The sequence below is a fragment of the Mus pahari genome, chromosome 10 (genome assembly GCF_900095145.1).
Source record: "Mus pahari chromosome 10, PAHARI_EIJ_v1.1, whole genome shotgun sequence".
Classification (NCBI taxonomy): domain Eukaryota; kingdom Metazoa; phylum Chordata; class Mammalia; order Rodentia; family Muridae; genus Mus; species Mus pahari.
This window is the reverse complement of record NC_034599.1, coordinates 17,174,067-17,188,865: the sequence shown is the minus strand read 5'-3', so window position 1 is coordinate 17,188,865 and position 14,799 is coordinate 17,174,067. Positions and strand designations below refer to the sequence as shown.

The 14,799-nt window shown below is 55.3% G+C and overlaps 2 protein-coding genes across 5 annotated transcripts in view; one reads left to right on the top strand and one right to left on the bottom strand.

Moving 5' to 3' along the window:
• Dock6 (dedicator of cytokinesis 6) overlaps nt 1-14,799 on the top strand; it is a 52,329-nt gene that overhangs the window by 12,259 nt on the left and 25,271 nt on the right. The window contains exons 10-25 of one of the 4 annotated variants that reach the window (XM_021207875.1): nt 60-140; nt 243-396; nt 528-655; nt 785-878; nt 1,122-1,284; nt 6,430-6,547; nt 6,636-6,706; nt 6,913-7,051; nt 7,147-7,248; nt 8,112-8,198; nt 8,412-8,643; nt 8,843-9,004; nt 9,587-9,750; nt 10,355-10,459; nt 13,761-13,853; nt 14,098-14,193. In XM_021207875.1, coding sequence (XP_021063534.1) covers nt 60-140; nt 243-396; nt 528-655; nt 785-878; nt 1,122-1,284; nt 6,430-6,547; nt 6,636-6,706; nt 6,913-7,051; nt 7,147-7,248; nt 8,112-8,198; nt 8,412-8,643; nt 8,843-9,004; nt 9,587-9,750; nt 10,355-10,459; nt 13,761-13,853; nt 14,098-14,193 — 1,989 coding nt within the window. The remainder of the gene's footprint in view (nt 1-59; nt 141-242; nt 397-527; nt 656-784; nt 879-1,121; nt 1,285-6,429; nt 6,548-6,635; nt 6,707-6,912; nt 7,052-7,146; nt 7,249-8,111; nt 8,199-8,411; nt 8,644-8,842; nt 9,005-9,586; nt 9,751-10,354; nt 10,460-13,760; nt 13,854-14,097; nt 14,194-14,799) is intronic. The other 3 variants (XM_029542910.1, XM_021207876.2, XM_021207877.2) reach the window with 3 other exon arrangements.
• Nucleotides 2,421-4,670, bottom strand: Angptl8 (angiopoietin like 8). The gene is made up of 4 exons (XM_021207878.1): nt 4,082-4,670; nt 3,815-3,976; nt 2,816-2,925; nt 2,421-2,708 (listed from the first exon to the last, which is right to left on the bottom strand). The coding sequence occupies exons 1-4, from the start codon at nt 4,376-4,378 to the stop codon at nt 2,681-2,683; spliced, it is 597 nt and encodes a 198-aa protein (XP_021063537.1). The 5' UTR covers nt 4,379-4,670; the 3' UTR covers nt 2,421-2,680.

Genomic DNA, 14,799 nt, shown 5'->3' with positions numbered 1-14,799 from the left:
GGTCCAGAAGACTGAGAGGGGGCTAAAGGAGTCCCTCTCTGGGCCCTTCTGCCCTGCAGCTGGAAAAGGTGCTGCAGCAGGGGGACATCAGTGAGTGCTGCGAACCCTACATGGTGATGAAGGAGGCGGACACAGCGAAGGTATGTGTGGGTGAGCCAGACAGGGTGAGAGAGAGCGCAGGTCCTGGGGTTGCCTCTCAAGGGAGGGTCGCTGAGCTGGGGGGCGGGCGCATCTCCCCACAGAACAAAGAGAAGCTGGAGAAGCTGCGCTTGGCCGCTGAGCAGTTCTGCACCAGGCTGGGCCGCTACCGCATGCCCTTCGCCTGGACGGCTGTGCACCTGGCCAACATCGTGAGCAGCGTGGGGCCCCAGGACCGGGATTCCGACTCCGAGAGCGGTGAGGATGTGCTGGCTCACCCCATCATTCACCCATCGGGCCACCCCCACCCCCACCCACCCTCGCCTCTGCCACCAGAACTCTGATCTCTAATTCCTGTCCTGTTTGGCTACCGTGCTGATGTCTCCTAGAACGCAGACCCACCTGGGCCGAACGCCGCCGTCGGGGGCCCCAGGATCGAGGCTATGGTGGGGATGATGTCTGCAGCTTCTCTAGCTTCCGCCCGGCCACGTTAACTGTCACCAACTTTTTTAAACAGGTGACCTTGGTATAGGATAAGGGTTTGGGGGGAAAGGAGCTCAGAGATTCCTTTCCCCCTGGGGCCCGTCTCTCCTGGGGACTTTCATCCCCCTTATCCCCCTTACCTTGGGGAACCTGCATCTGGCAGGAGGCAGAACGGCTCAGTGATGAAGACCTTTTCAAGTTTCTGGCGGACATGCGGCGACCATCCTCCCTGCTGAGGCGATTGCGACCTGTGACTGGTGTGTGGCACATCCTATAAAGCAGAGCTGTTGCTCACACAGCCATTCAGCAACCATGCTGAGGAACATGGGTACTGAGGACCCAACCCCGGGGCATGGATGGGCAGTGGAAGGACCAGGGCGGGCTAGTGGGCTTTAGTTCCTGGTGGGTGCAGCCCCCAGAGGCCATCGGGAGGCAGGCAGAGCCAGGAGTGCCCCAGCTAGGAAACTGAGGCAGGTGGAAGCCAAGTCCTTTCTCCCCAGCTCAGCTCAAGATTGACATCTCCCCTGCCCCCGAGAACCTGCACTTCTGCCTGTCCCCTGAGTTACTTCATGTCAAGCCCTACCCTGACCCCAGGGGACGGCCCACCAAGGAGATCCTGGAGTTCCCTGCCCGTGAGGTCTACGCCCCCCATACCTGTTACAGGTACAGCCTGTGGGTTGGACTGGGCTCCATTCTTCCTGTGTGCGCACAGGTGCACGTTTGTGCTTGTGTGTTCTTGTGTGTGTGTGTGGGGGGGGCTAAGGGTACGTGAGTGAATGTCTAAGTGTGTGGAAGCCAGAGAGCCGCCTTGGGTGCTGTTCCTCGGGTGTTGTTCACCTGGTCTTAACCTTTTCATCATAGTTCTTCATTTTATTTGAGGGAGGGGTTCCAGCACACAGTTCGAGGATAACTTTCGATCAATTCTTTTCTACCATGTGGGCTTTGAGAATGGAACTCAGGTTTGCCAAGCTTGTGGTGACCTTTGCCCTCTGAATTATCTCAGGGTCCCTGCCTTTGTTCTTTAACATTTACTGTTACGATTATTATTTGTTGAGACAGGGTCTCACCATGTAGTTCTGGCTGTCCTAGAACTTACTTTGTAGACCAGGCTGGCCTCAGACTCATTACCTATGCCTCCCAAGACCTGGGATTAAAGCTGGGCACTGCCATGCCTGGCTTTTATTATTTTTAATTGTCTGTGTGTGGGTACATACACCTGTGTGTGGACCTGTACCTGTGTGTGAGAACATGCACCTGTGTGTGGGAACATGCACCTGTGTGTGGGAACATGCACCTGTGTGTGGGAACACACATGTGCTTGTGTTTGGGCACATGTGCCTGTGTGTGGGTACCTCACTTGTGTGTGAGTACACGCACCTGTGTGTGGGTACATACACCTGTGTAGGGTACATGCACCTGTGTGAGGTGTTGAGGAGACCAGAGGCTTTGGATCCCCAGGAGTTGGAGTTGCAGGTGCTTGTGACCCACCTGATAGGAGAGATGGGAATCAAATATGGGTCCCTACTGTGTGCTTCTAACTAGAGCCTTCTTCTCTCCAGCTCCCAGTGTTTTTATTCTCAGAGTCTGTCACAGCCTGGAACGTGCCATGGCTGGCTAAGGACCCACCTGGTCCTCCTGTCTGTACCTTTTCGATGTTGAGATGGCAGGTGTGCACCACTACGTCCGTGGCTGTGGTTCTGTAGTTGGAACCCAGGGCTGTGCATGCTGAGCAAGTGAAGTCCACTAAGCTCCCGCCCAGGACGCCCCATGCTTGCAGAAACAGACGTGGACACTGTTCATAGATTGCCTCTGTTCTGTTTTATTGTGGGGTGTGTGGACATACGGGGGCTCGTGTCCTTTTCCAGCCCTCCTCCACGGGGCTCTGTCTTCTGCCTTCCATCCCGTCTGCTTGCTTCTGTCTCCACTCTGCCAGGAAGCGGGGTGCACTGGCCAGGTCCAGCTGATGGGCAGCCGGCTCTGTCGGCCCTGCTCATGGGCCTGATGGAGCGCTTCAGTGTTCCTTGCAGCACAATTGATCCTCGGTGGCATCCAGGTGGTCTCAGGCTGGGAGGGCTGCCGTGTGGAGTCTAAGGAGGGAGACAGAGCTCGGTCAAGGCCAGTGCTGGGTGGAGGTGCCCTTCAGTGGACCTAGGCAACTTCCACTGCTACCCCAGCATAATCCCACCAGGCTCACCTCTGCTGGATCCGTCGCAGCCACTGTTGCTGCTCTGCCATCTCCCGCTGCTGTCGCTGCACGTGGCCAGTGAGAGCCCATAAGAGGTGACTCTGCTTATCGGCTCGAGCCTGTGGGGTAGCATATAAACCTTAGCTGTGAGGTCTGGGTCACCTCCCATCTCCTGACCACTGCAAGTTTCTCTGTTACAACCCATGTGGCCCAGCAAATGTCCAAGACCCTCTAGCCTCAGTTTCCCTGTTTGTAAAGTGCATCTAAGGTGGGACTTGCTCCGTATAGTTTGTAGATGCACATCAAACAGTACCGATTGGGGTCTTGATACATAGCACCGGGTGTCATAATAATAAGCATTTATTGAGCACTTACTGTGTGCATTCCCCCTGCATTTTGAGGCTCTACCTTTGCTCCGAAATGATGGTCACTACTCTTACTTTATTTTAAAGTTTATTTTACCTAGTGTGTGCTCATGCCATAGCGTAAATGTTGGAAGTCAAGGGACGAGTGTTGGGAGTGGTTCTTGCCTCCCACCACGTGGGTCCTGGGAATCCACCTCAGGTCATGGGCTTGGCAGCCTTCTCCTACTGAACTGCCTTGTCAGTCCCTTACTCATTCATTCATTTACGTATTTTGAGACAGGGCCTCATGTACCCCAAGCTTAACCTGGATTCCCCACCACCACCTTCACCCTGCTCACGCAAGTGCTAAGGTTGCTCTTTCTCTTGTTCTTTTTGAGACAAGGTATCACCATGTAGTCAGCTGGCCTAACTTTGTAGCCAAGGCTGGCCTTAACCTTCTCCTGCTCCTGCCTCTGGAGTTCTAGAACCACAGGCAAGCACAGCTGTGCCTGGTTCTTGCCCTTACTTGCAAAGGTCACTTCCAGAAGGTCACTGAGGCTGGAACCCCATATACACCTGGAGGGTCCTCTAACCCAGGGTCCAGGGGTGGCTTCTTTCTGAGGAGCAGCAGGCTGTACCCCTCTCAGACCTGGGACCCCCTTACCTTTAAGGTCTCAAATTCTTGGTGGGCTTGACCGAGCCAGGCACCTCTCAGCTGCACTTGTAGTCTCCGTACAGTGTCCCGCAGAGCCTGCTGGGCCCGGGCCACTTCCCCCAGCGATTGGGCTGTGGCTTCTGCTCGAAGGTGTAAATTGTCCTCTTCTACCTACTCAAGAGATGGTGTGGCATCAGCGTATCACTTTCCTCTGATCTGGGCTTACCATTTCCTCAGACTCTTACCCGCCACCAACACCCCAGCTCTAGTGCTCACCTGAATCTCCGACAGGCTGGTACGAAGCTCCTGTGTGGCATCCTGGCCCTGGCCGACCTCTGTTCCCAGGAATTCCAGTGCTCGGTCAAAGAGGCCCAGGCTGTGCCCAGCTTCTGTCAGGCGAGCCTCTGTGGCTTTGTACACGCCATTGAGGGCCTGGCCTAGCTGCAGGGCACCATGAAAAAGCAGGGTCAGCTCTTCATATTGAGCTGGCTCTGGACCACCCAGAGGGGCCACTGGGGCAGGTCGCACTGCTGTTGCTAAGGCCCACAGGAGGCAGAGAGCAAGCACAGCCATGGCTGACAGTCTTGGGGGTGTGATTCCTGGGCCGCTGCGGCCGCCTTTTATTTCCACAGGTTGCCTTTGACCCCCCCTGGTCAATGGTTAACCAGCCACAGTTGCACAAGGGCCTGGCAGAGGCTCAGCCATTGCATCAGACTGATGGCTAAGCAGGCCATGCTGATATCACGCTGCTAGAACTCAGGGCCAGCTGTGGGGGGGGGGGGGAGGGTTGGAGGTAGTGGGCGAGCTCAGACAGAGATCTCAGCACCAGGGTCTGTATGAGCATAGCACTGACTTGAGCCTCAGTTTCCCATTTAATTGCAGACGTGGTCTCCGTGAGCCATGGCTCCCTTCACACCCAACACAGCAGGCCCAGTATTGCTGGGCCACCCAAAGGGCCATCCAGGGGCTCCAGCCTTGTCTCCTTCCTGCAGACAGCTAATGCAGGGGTCACTGGGTGAGGCTGATAGCTATGGGGGAGGGGGGCAAAAAAGTGTCACGACAGTCCATGACAGAGATCATGGAGCCTGACTCCCCACATGGTCTATGATCCGTGCTAGCTTCGATTTAACTTCCTAGAACACACAGAGCAAGTACTGCACCCCATTTCCCCTACCTAGGGGTCCCTCAAGTAGTACTCAGCATTTGTTGAACATCTACTATGCCCACTCAAAAGAACAGCCATGCTTTCCTTGCAAATAGAACGTTACACTCTGAGGCTGCGGTAGGGGGAGCGTGAGTTCAAGGCCAGCCTGGGCTGCAGAACTAGATCCTCTCTTATTCCAAGAAAACAAGAGCTGAGGTAGAAGACTCTCGGGGCACTCAGCATTCCATCGCTAGCACCACAGGAAATGGCCGTGGAGTTAGTCATTCGCGGTGAGCTTGACACCCAGAGGGTGCCACACAGGAGTTCTGTGAGGAGACTCACTGCTATTGGTTGTCGGTACTGTGCCTCAGAGGCTGAGCTGAGGCCAGATGCCTCCACCACACAGCTCAAGGAGGCCACAGGTTGTGCAGTTACAGCTGGGGAGAAGAGGCAGGACCAGAACTCCGGGCCCAGGTTCTGGTTCTCTCTGTATCTGAAAGACAGACCCTATAACTCCAATGGGCCAACAAGGTGGTAGTGTGGGCCGGGCAGGCCAGTCTGCCACCTGGCTACTGGTGGGACCACCTTTGGTAAAGGTTTATTTTAGGATTTTAAATATTTACTTATTGTTTGGGGGGTCAGGGTTGAGCAGAGATGTCCAAAGATGCCAGAGGCATCAGGTCCCCCTGGGAGCTGACTGAAGTGGGTGCTGTGAACTGGACTTGGATCCCCTCAAAGAGCAGTGCGTACCCTTAACTGCTGAGCCACCACCTTTCCAGACCTCAGGCCCTCGGTGGCTGGAGCCGGGGCTCAGTTGGTAGAGTGCTTGGCTTGCCTAATGTGCACAAAGCCCTGGGCTCCACCCCAGTACCTGATGTGCCAGGGATAGTGGGACATGCCTGTCACCCAGCACTCTGCAGGTGGAGACAGGAAATCAAGACCACAAAGTCCTTCTAGGCTAAATAGCAAACTCAGATCTGCCCTGAGTAAGATGAGACCCTGTCTCGGATATTAGTTGTCTGGTTTTTGGTTTTGCTGAGAGAGAAGATTTCCCTATGTAGCTTTGGCTGGCCTAGAACTTGCTATGTAGACCAGGATGACCTTGAATTAGAAGAAGAGGCAGGCAGATTTCTGAGTTCGAGGCCAGCCTGGTCTACAAAGTGAGTTTCAGGACAGCCAAAGCTACACAGAGAAACCCTGTCTCGAAAAAACCAAAAAAAGAAAAAGAAAAAAAAAAGAAAAAAGAAAAACAAAACCAAACAAAACCAAAATAACCTCTGACTCTCAGCACCCATCTGTGCCTGGCCTTGTACCTCCCTGAATCTAGGTGTGTGCGTACAGGTTTCACCTACCGATGACTGTGTCACCTGGGGTCACAGCCCACCCTGTTTTATATGCATGTGCTTCATGTCTGTCTCTCCCATAACTGTGTCCCCAGCCCGCTAAAGGGTCCTCCATTCCTCCATCCCTCCTTTTCCAGGAACCTGCTCTTTGTATACCCACACAGCCTCAATTTCAGCAGTCGCCAGGGCTCTGTGCGCAACCTGGCCGTGCGGATCCAGTACATGGCAGGCGAAGACCAGAGTCAGGCCTTGCCGGTCAGTGCAGTGACCCTGCCCTGGAGGGACGGGGATGGAGTAGGCATAGGTTTTCCCCAGTGGGTCCCTCATGTCCCCACTCCCACAGGTCATCTTTGGGAAATCTAGCTGCAGCGAATTCACCCGAGAGGCCTTCACACCAGTGGTCTATCATAACAAGTACGCAGGGTTGGGGACCGGAGACATGGGCTGACCCTCAGAGACTCTGAGGGTGTCGGGTGGCCAAGTGTAGGGAGGGTATGCATGGAACAGGAAGAGCAGAGGCTTAAGTTTCAGTATGCAGATGAGGTAAGTTGAGGCAGGGAGTCATTCTGTAAGATTCCCCACTCCCTAGCTGGCCCCAGCCCCTGGCTTTGTCTTACCAGGTCTCCTGAATTCTACGAGGAATTCAAGCTACGACTTCCTGCCTGCGTGACTGAGAACCATCACCTCTTTTTTACCTTCTACCATGTCAGCTGCCAGCCCCGGCCAGGAACAGCCCTGGAAACGCCTGTGGGCTTCACTGTGAGCCATGGTTACCCCAGAGCTTCCTCCCCGCCCTGCCCCGCCCCCCAGGTCTGCAGCCACTCCTGACCCTCATCCATTCCTTGTCTTCCCAGTGGATCCCTCTGTTACAACATGGCCGTCTGAGGACTGGTCCCTTCTGCCTGCCCGTGTCTGTGGACCAGCCTCCACCCAGCTACTCAGTCCTGACCCCGGATGTATGTGCTTTACCCACAACTGATGCCTCCACTGCCCTCTGGCCCTCAGCAGCCCCCTGCCTGTCTCCCCTCAGTGCCCCGAGAGCCTTGCTGGCCTTCTGCCACCCCAACAAGGATGCCTCTGTGGGGTGGACTACTGCATCTCGCATGTCTCTCCATACTCTGGATACCCTCTCCTCTCTTACTGCCTCCCGACATGGTCCCCAGCCTCTCTGCTCCTTCCCTTTCTGATTTTACTTTATTTTATTTTATCTTATTATTGTTGTTATTTTGGGGTGGGCTTCATGAGTGGAAATCATAGGATGGATTTGTGGAGTCAGTCTTCTCTGCCTGCCATGCGAGTAACGGCTTAGACTCAGCCGTAAGCTTTTGCACACTGGAACATCTTGACAAGGTCACTCATAGCCCAGGCAGGCCTGGAATTCTGTGTAGTCAAGGATGACCTTGAACCCTGATCCTTGCCTGTCCCCTGAGTGTTGGCATGGCAGGTGTGCACCACCATGCCTGGCTCTCCTGCTGCCATTTTGTCCCCTGCACCCACCCCATTACAAGGCTGCCACCATCCCTCTTCCCTTCTACCAGCTGATGAACAAGCCTGAGGTTCCACCAATGCTATTCCTACGCCATCACCTTTCCAGTTAGCTTTCGCTCTGTGAACATACCCCATCTCCTGCAGGTCTCCATCCCACTCCTAGGAGTGGACTTAGTGGGAGGGTACCCTGCTGCTCCCTCAGGGCTCCCGGGCTCCTCTCCTGGCCACGGTGTCGCAATGGCTAGTGCCGTGGCCATGGCCTGGCCTGGTGGCCTGATGCATGGGGGATGGTCAGCCTGTGCCCACCCCACCTCTTCCTCCCACCCCACAGGTAGCACTGCCTGGCATGCGCTGGGTGGATGGCCACAAGGGCGTGTTCAGCGTGGAGCTCACCGCTGTGTCGTCTGTGCACCCCCAGGTACAGGGTGGGATGGGAACCCGGGCTCCCTGGCCCATTCCTCTCCTGCTCACCCTGGAATTGAGCAAGACTCACTTGCAGCTGGCTGGGAAAGGCCTGGCCTCCAGCCACTGGGCCCGACTTAGTCCATCTGACCCAGACTGCCCACTAGGGGAGGGGGACACTCCATTCTGCCCTCAGCTCTCTGCTCACTTCCTGCCCCCCTCTCCCTAGGACCCCCACTTGGATAAGTTCTTCACTCTGGTACATGTTCTAGAGGAAGGAATCTTTCCATTCCGGCTCAGGGAGACAGTGCTGAGCGAAGGCACTATGGAGCAGGAGTTACGAGCCAGCCTGGCAGCCCTGCGCCTTGCCAGCCCAGAGCCCCTTGTGGCCTTTTCCCACCTCGTGCTAGACAAGCTTGTCCGCTTGGTTGTGCGGCCACCCATCATTTGTGGCCAGATGGGTGAGTCACTTCCCCAACCCGTACTTTGGTTCATCGTTTCTCGGTCCTCAGTTTCCCCACATGACGGTGACCCCAGTGCAGGTCCTTTAAGATCCTAGATGGGCGTGTGAGCCCTTACATTCTCTTCTCTCCTGTGGAAAATGAATGGGGACCTGAGCGGCCTTGGGCTGTGGAACTTGACCTTCATCCTGTCCGACAGTGAACCTGGGTCGAGGGGCCTTTGAAGCTATGGCTCATGTAGCCAGCCTTGTGCACCGGAACCTGGAGGCCGTCCAAGATTCCCGTGGCCACTGCCCACTGCTGGCCTCCTATGTCCACTACGCCTTTCGCCTCCCTGCCAGTGACCTCAGCCCGCCAGGCGGTGAGTGCTGATGGAGAACACTGGGCCGCAGGAAATGGAGTGAGAAAAGCACAGAGGAATAGAGAATGGTGTGTGCGAAAGTTGGCCTCGAGGTGATGGCGGCATTCGCCTCGTGGTAATATCCATGTTCACCTCATAAGGGCAGAGGGCTACATATGACAGTACTCTTAGAAAGCTCTCCTACACAGTGAGCAGTCACTAGATTGCACTGGCTCAGTGGCATGCCTGAGGCACTGGGTTTAAATCCCAGCACCCGGGGGCCACAGAGGGAACAGAGAGAAAGGGGGAGGGGGCAGGGCTGAAGCTCCTGGTAGCTAATGTGTTTAGCTGGCACAGGACCTTGGTTTCATCCCCAGCATGGAAGAGAAGACAGTTAGCTGTTCCCTGTTTGTACATAATAGACAACAGCTATGAATACAGACCCCAGGCTCTGCTCCAGTGTCTTCTGTCTGCCTCAAGTCATATAAAGCGGTAGCCACGTTCCATTCCATTTTACAGTGAGGACCTGGAAACTCTGGAGGAAAGTGATTTCCCGCAGGGCTGCCCTTTGGTGTTGAGCTAACAGGTTCCCTCTCTCTGCAGAAGCCTCTCCAGCAACTGTGCAGGCTGCCACACTGGCCCGCGGCTCCGGTCGCCCCACCAGCCTGTACCTGGCACGGTCTAAGAGCATCAGCAGCAGCAACCCTGACCTGGCCGTGGTCCCTGGCTCTGTGGACGATGAGGTGTCCCGCATCCTAGCCAGCAAGGTAGGGCAAGCCCCAGCTCCCCAGGCCTGGCTGCAGGCTCAGTGCTGATGGAGAAAGGACCACCCAGAAGTCACTGCTCAGAAGGTCGTGACCCAGCTGCATGGCCAGCCTGAGCTGCAGGGCCGGTCGGGTGTTGTGCACTGTTGACTAGAGAATGGTGGGATGGGGCAACAGAGTATAATGTACACGGTTCAGCAGGTGTGCATGTACACATGGGGCCTGTGCACACCAATATGCACAGATATACACAGATGCATGTACTCGTTTAGCTTATGTGTACATATACATTGATGAATGCACACACTGCACATACACATATCCCCCATGCATACACATGTATGCACTTACCCCATGCACAAAGAAGTGCATACGGACAGGCCTCATGTGCACATACATATATGAATACATATGTACATACTCTCCATGCATAGATCTACATGGGTTTAAATGCATGTGCAGGCAGTTATACACCACACAAGCACACCGCACTTACACAGGTATATGCAGGGCACATATGTGCTTTGGGGCAGTGTCCACATTTGGTCTCCCGTACCTCCTTCCCTGTGCTTGGCCCAGGCGTCATCCCTTCTCTCTGTATCTTCAGGGTGTCGATCGCTCACACTCCTGGGTGAATTCTGCTTATGCTCCAGGCGGCAACAAGGCTGTGCTGCGGCGGGTGCCCCCATTCTGTGGGGCGGACCCCAGACAGGTGCTCTCACTACCCACCTCGACACGTGCCTTGGCATGAGCGACACGTGCCTTGGCATGAGTTCTTCCCACCCTCTTGGCTGCAGTGAACTAATCCCTGGGGGCTGCCTGAGGGACAGCAAGGACCCCACATGACTGTCTGGGGCTATGGAGGTCTGTGTTGGAGGTATCTGGGGCCAGCCTTGGGCTGCCACATGGACTCCTACACGGTTGGGGGTGGGGCTGAGTGGCAGAGTTCTTCCACCGCAGGCATGAGGTTCTGGGTTCTATCCCCAGCACCATCAAGAAGTAAAATTAGGATTAAGAAGCAAAGCCGGGTGTGGTGGTGCACACCTTTAATCCCGGCACTTGGGAGGCAGAGACAGGCAGAGTCCTGAATTTGAGGCCAGCCTGGTCTACCTGGTGAGTTGGAGGCCATCCAGGGCTGCACAGTGAGACTCTGGCTTAACAAACAAAAAACAGTAAGAAAAAAAAAACAAAAAACAAAAACCCATAGACCCTAGACCTGCCAGAGACAGAAGGCTCTGGGGTGGTATACAATTGGATATAAACCCTATACAAGTCTACCCTATACTCACTGCCCTGCATGGCTGTTCCCCACTCTAACCCATCTCTGTTTTAGGGGACTTCTAACCATTCCCTTGGCGCACAGAACCCTTAGAAGGGTGACGTAGCCCTGGACCCCTGTAGCTCCCCATCTGTTTACATACAGGGGGTTCCCCAACTTTGCTCCTTTCCAGGGCCCTGGTATGAGGAGGGGCTTTGCCTGTAGTGGGCCTGGGCTCCAGCCCCCCTTGACTGGGGCCTTGTCCTATGCCCCGGGTGATGGGCTGCCCCTGGGCTGCCCCTGGACCTCTCAGTTTTTAAGATGATGTTAGGTAGTACACCAAATTCTCAGCTGCCTGCCTGTAATCTCAACTCTCGGGAGGTGAGGCAGGAGTTCAAGGTCATCCTGGGCTACATAGAAGTTTCAAGGCAGCCTGGGCTACCTCGAATCTCGGCAAAACAAAGCAAACAAAAAGACTCTCAGTAAAGTGCTCAGCCATGGGGTCGGAAGCCTGGGCATAGGGTAGGTTCTCAGTGAGGTCTCTTTAGGAGAATAATTCCTGAGCTGCAGTACACATCCCTGAAATAGACGCCCATCAATCAAGTGAGCAGGCTCAGAAATGCTGGTAGAGTTGCTGTCAACAGGCTGGAGCTGGAGCTCAGCAAGCAGAGCGCTGGCCTAGCATGCACACAACCCTGGGTTCCATCCCTAGCACCATGTGAAGCAAGCATGGCGGTACGCGCCTGTGAACTTAGCCTTGGAGATGGAGGGAGAAGGGTCGGCAGTTCAAAGTCATCCTAGGCTATAAAAGAAGTGACAGGAATGAAGTTCAGTGGCGAATCACACACTTAGCCTTTGTGGTTTGGTCCACCCTGGGCTGGCGATGGGACCCAGGACTCTGAGGAAGCTAGGCAGGTTCTCTCCAGCTCAGACCCGGGTCCAGCTAATCCCAGCATTTCAGTCTTTATGTTAGATTTATTTTATATGTATGGGTGTTGCACCTGCATGCGTATCTATGCTTCACTTGCCTGCTGCCCTCTAAAGTCAGAAGAGAGCATCAGATCCCTTGGAACTGGAGGTACGGACAGTTTAAGCCACCATGTAGATGGAGGGAATTGAACGCAGGTCCTCTGCAAGAGCAGCCAGTGCTCTTCACCGCTGAGCTTCAGCTCCAACTCCTAGCATATCTAATCAGGGTTGCCCTCGGTTTCCTGAAGGGTCAGTTAGGACTTGGAGAGCCAAGGGAGGTGACGAGGTAGAAGAAAGGTGGTGTCCCTGGCAGGAGGTGGTCTTTGTAGCGTGTGCCCAGGCTCAGACATACTGAGTAGCCAGTGTATGCTGGGCCGAGGAGCCTTCAGGCCACTCGAGTACCAGTGGCTAAGCCAGCTCCACCATTGAGTCTCTTCTGACCAGGAAGCCAGGCAAGGGGCGTGAAGCTTGGGCCAACCCCGTATCCATTTCACAGAGGGGAATACTAAGGCCCTGTGAGGCCCGAGCAAGGCTGGAGCAGGAGGCCAGGCCTCCTGTTGGCCAGGGTGCTTAGCACATACCATCTCTGCTGTCTTCCCTTCCTTCCGTATGTGTCTGCTGTCTGTACGTGCCTCCTCCATGTTCGCACACTCCACCTGTGGTCCAGCCCTCCGTTTAACTCTTGAGCCATGCCTTCCATGTCTGCAGTGGTGCCCCACCCCGCTCTGCTGTGCCTTCTGCACTCACACCACGCCACCCCATCACCATCTTCACTGTTAGTCTCGAGTCTCGATCCATCTCTCCCACCTCCACCTCCTCTTCTCCCTGCCCCTCCCCCCCAGGGAGCCCAGGGCCTCGCACACAGGAAGGCAATTGCTCTCTGCCCAGCCCTTATTTTCGTTGTTTGTTTTGTTTGGTTGTTGTGCTTTGAGACAAAGTTTTGCTATGTAGCCCATGGTGACCTGGAAGTCACACGCTTCCTGCCTCGGACTTCTGAGCGCCGAGGTGACAGGTAGACCCCACCAGGTCCAGGTCCCTCTTTTCTCAACACATCTGATTTCAACAGTTTCTGTAGCTCATCCGCACTGCCCCATGTCCCCCCTCAGTGCCCGCTGTTCTCTGTCCATCCACACATCCCTTCACAGAGACCTGCGTCTCTTACCCTCTGCCCTCATTGCCAGCGGGGCCATAGAAAAACAACTGTTTAATTCATGGCTCTGGAGGGTAAGGGAAGCCCCAGGCCTTTCTTGCTGTATTATGACGAATGGCCATGGTGACTGGCAGTTAGCTAACTCAGGCCCTCTTCTCCCCCTCCCCCTTCCTCTGCCTCCCTCTCTTCCCTCCTTTCCTCCTTTCTTTCTCTTTGCTTTATTGTGACACAAGATCTCCCTTGATGTGGCGCATCCTCTGAGGATTACAGGCGTGTCCCACCTTCTTGCCATTCTCTTCCTCTTCTTCTAAAGCCATTAATGGTACTACAGAGGTCCCACCCTCATTCCTCCCCTAATGCTAGTCTCCTACAAAGGCCCTACCACCAAATGCCATCAACACGGCCAGCCTGGGCTACATGAGACTCTGTCTCAAAAAAACCAAACACAAAATCTCTAATCCATGAACGAGATGTATTCAAAGCATAACAGCTTCCTCCTGTGTTCATGCTGATCCAGACCCATCGCTCTGTCCCGTGCCCACATGGACTGATCCTCCATCCATCCACATTCCTCCTCCGTGCCCATCCGCATCACTAACTCCTCCATCCCATGCTCTCCCATCCCATCCTGCCTAGGCCATCGACCGCAACTCTAGCCGGGCCTCCTCTTACCTCGAGGCCTCCTCCTCGGCCCTGCCAGCCCCTCAGCCGAGACACACTGTGCAGAAGGTAGAGGGGACAGCAGGGTGGCTGATGTGATGTCTGCCCCACAGCCCCAGGGGAAAGGGGTCCAGAGCTTCTCCCCACATCCAGAGCCCAGCAGGGACTGGATCAACCCTCATCCCTTCCTGCATGGCCTCCTGCTGCTCTGACCCCCAGCCAGGCTTCAGCCTGCATCCCTGAGTGATGCCTTCCTGAGGGGGGTGTGGGTGGGGTGGCTTGTGGCTCCTGGTGACTCTGGCCCTGCCCACAGCTGCTGCACGAGGAGCTGGCTCTGCAGTGGGTGGTGAGCGGCAGTGCAGTGCGCGAGCTGGTCCTGCAGCATGCCTGGTTCTTTTTCCAACTCATGGTGAGGACTTCCCCATCCCGGGAGACCCTTGAGGAAAGGTGCACTGGAAATCCTAAGAAGTGGCTGTGAGGCTCTTCTGTGAGGAGAGAAGGGGGGTACCTTGACAGTGAACCCCCCTCTCTAGAGAGAAATCCTCAACCCAGAAATGGGCCTCCCTCCTCCAAGAGACACCAGGCACTGAGAGGTCAGGCTGCAGAGCACCACATTCCTTCAGGTGTGCCTTCATGGCCTCTTCCTTAGGGCCTGTTGGCCCTGTCCCCACCAGCCCATCCCCCACAGTCCTCCAAGACAGAGCCCAGGATTTCTCAAATTCAGCCCCTGGGGCTGGGGAGAAGGTTCAGTCAGTGAAGCAGTTGTTGCACACACATGAAGACCAGAGTTAGGTCTCCAACACACAGGTAGAAAGGGCTGACCCCGGCCGGGTGTGGTGGCACACGCCTTTAATCCCAGCACTCGGGAGGCAGAGGCAGGCAGATTTCTGAGTTCAAGGCCAGCCTGGTCTACAGAGTAAGTTCCAGGACAGCCAGGGCTACACAGAGAAACCCTGTCTCAAAAAAAGAAAGAAAGAAAGAGAGAGAGAGAGAGAGAGAGAGAGAGAGAGAGAGA

Bases quoted from the DNA above. Each gene is read 5' to 3' on its own strand.
- Angptl8 (XM_021207878.1), bottom strand. From the start codon at position 4,378: ATGGCTGTGCTTGCTCTCTGCCTCCTGTGGGCCTTAGCAACAGCAGTG. The intron at 2,926-3,814 runs GTAAGGGGGTCC...GCTACCCCACAG, and splicing joins AAGAATTTGAGACCTTAAAG to GCTCGAGCCGATAAGCAGAG. The intron at 2,709-2,815 runs GTGAGCCTGGTG...CTCCCTCCTTAG, and splicing joins CTGCGACGGATCCAGCAGAG to ACTCCACACGGCAGCCCTCC.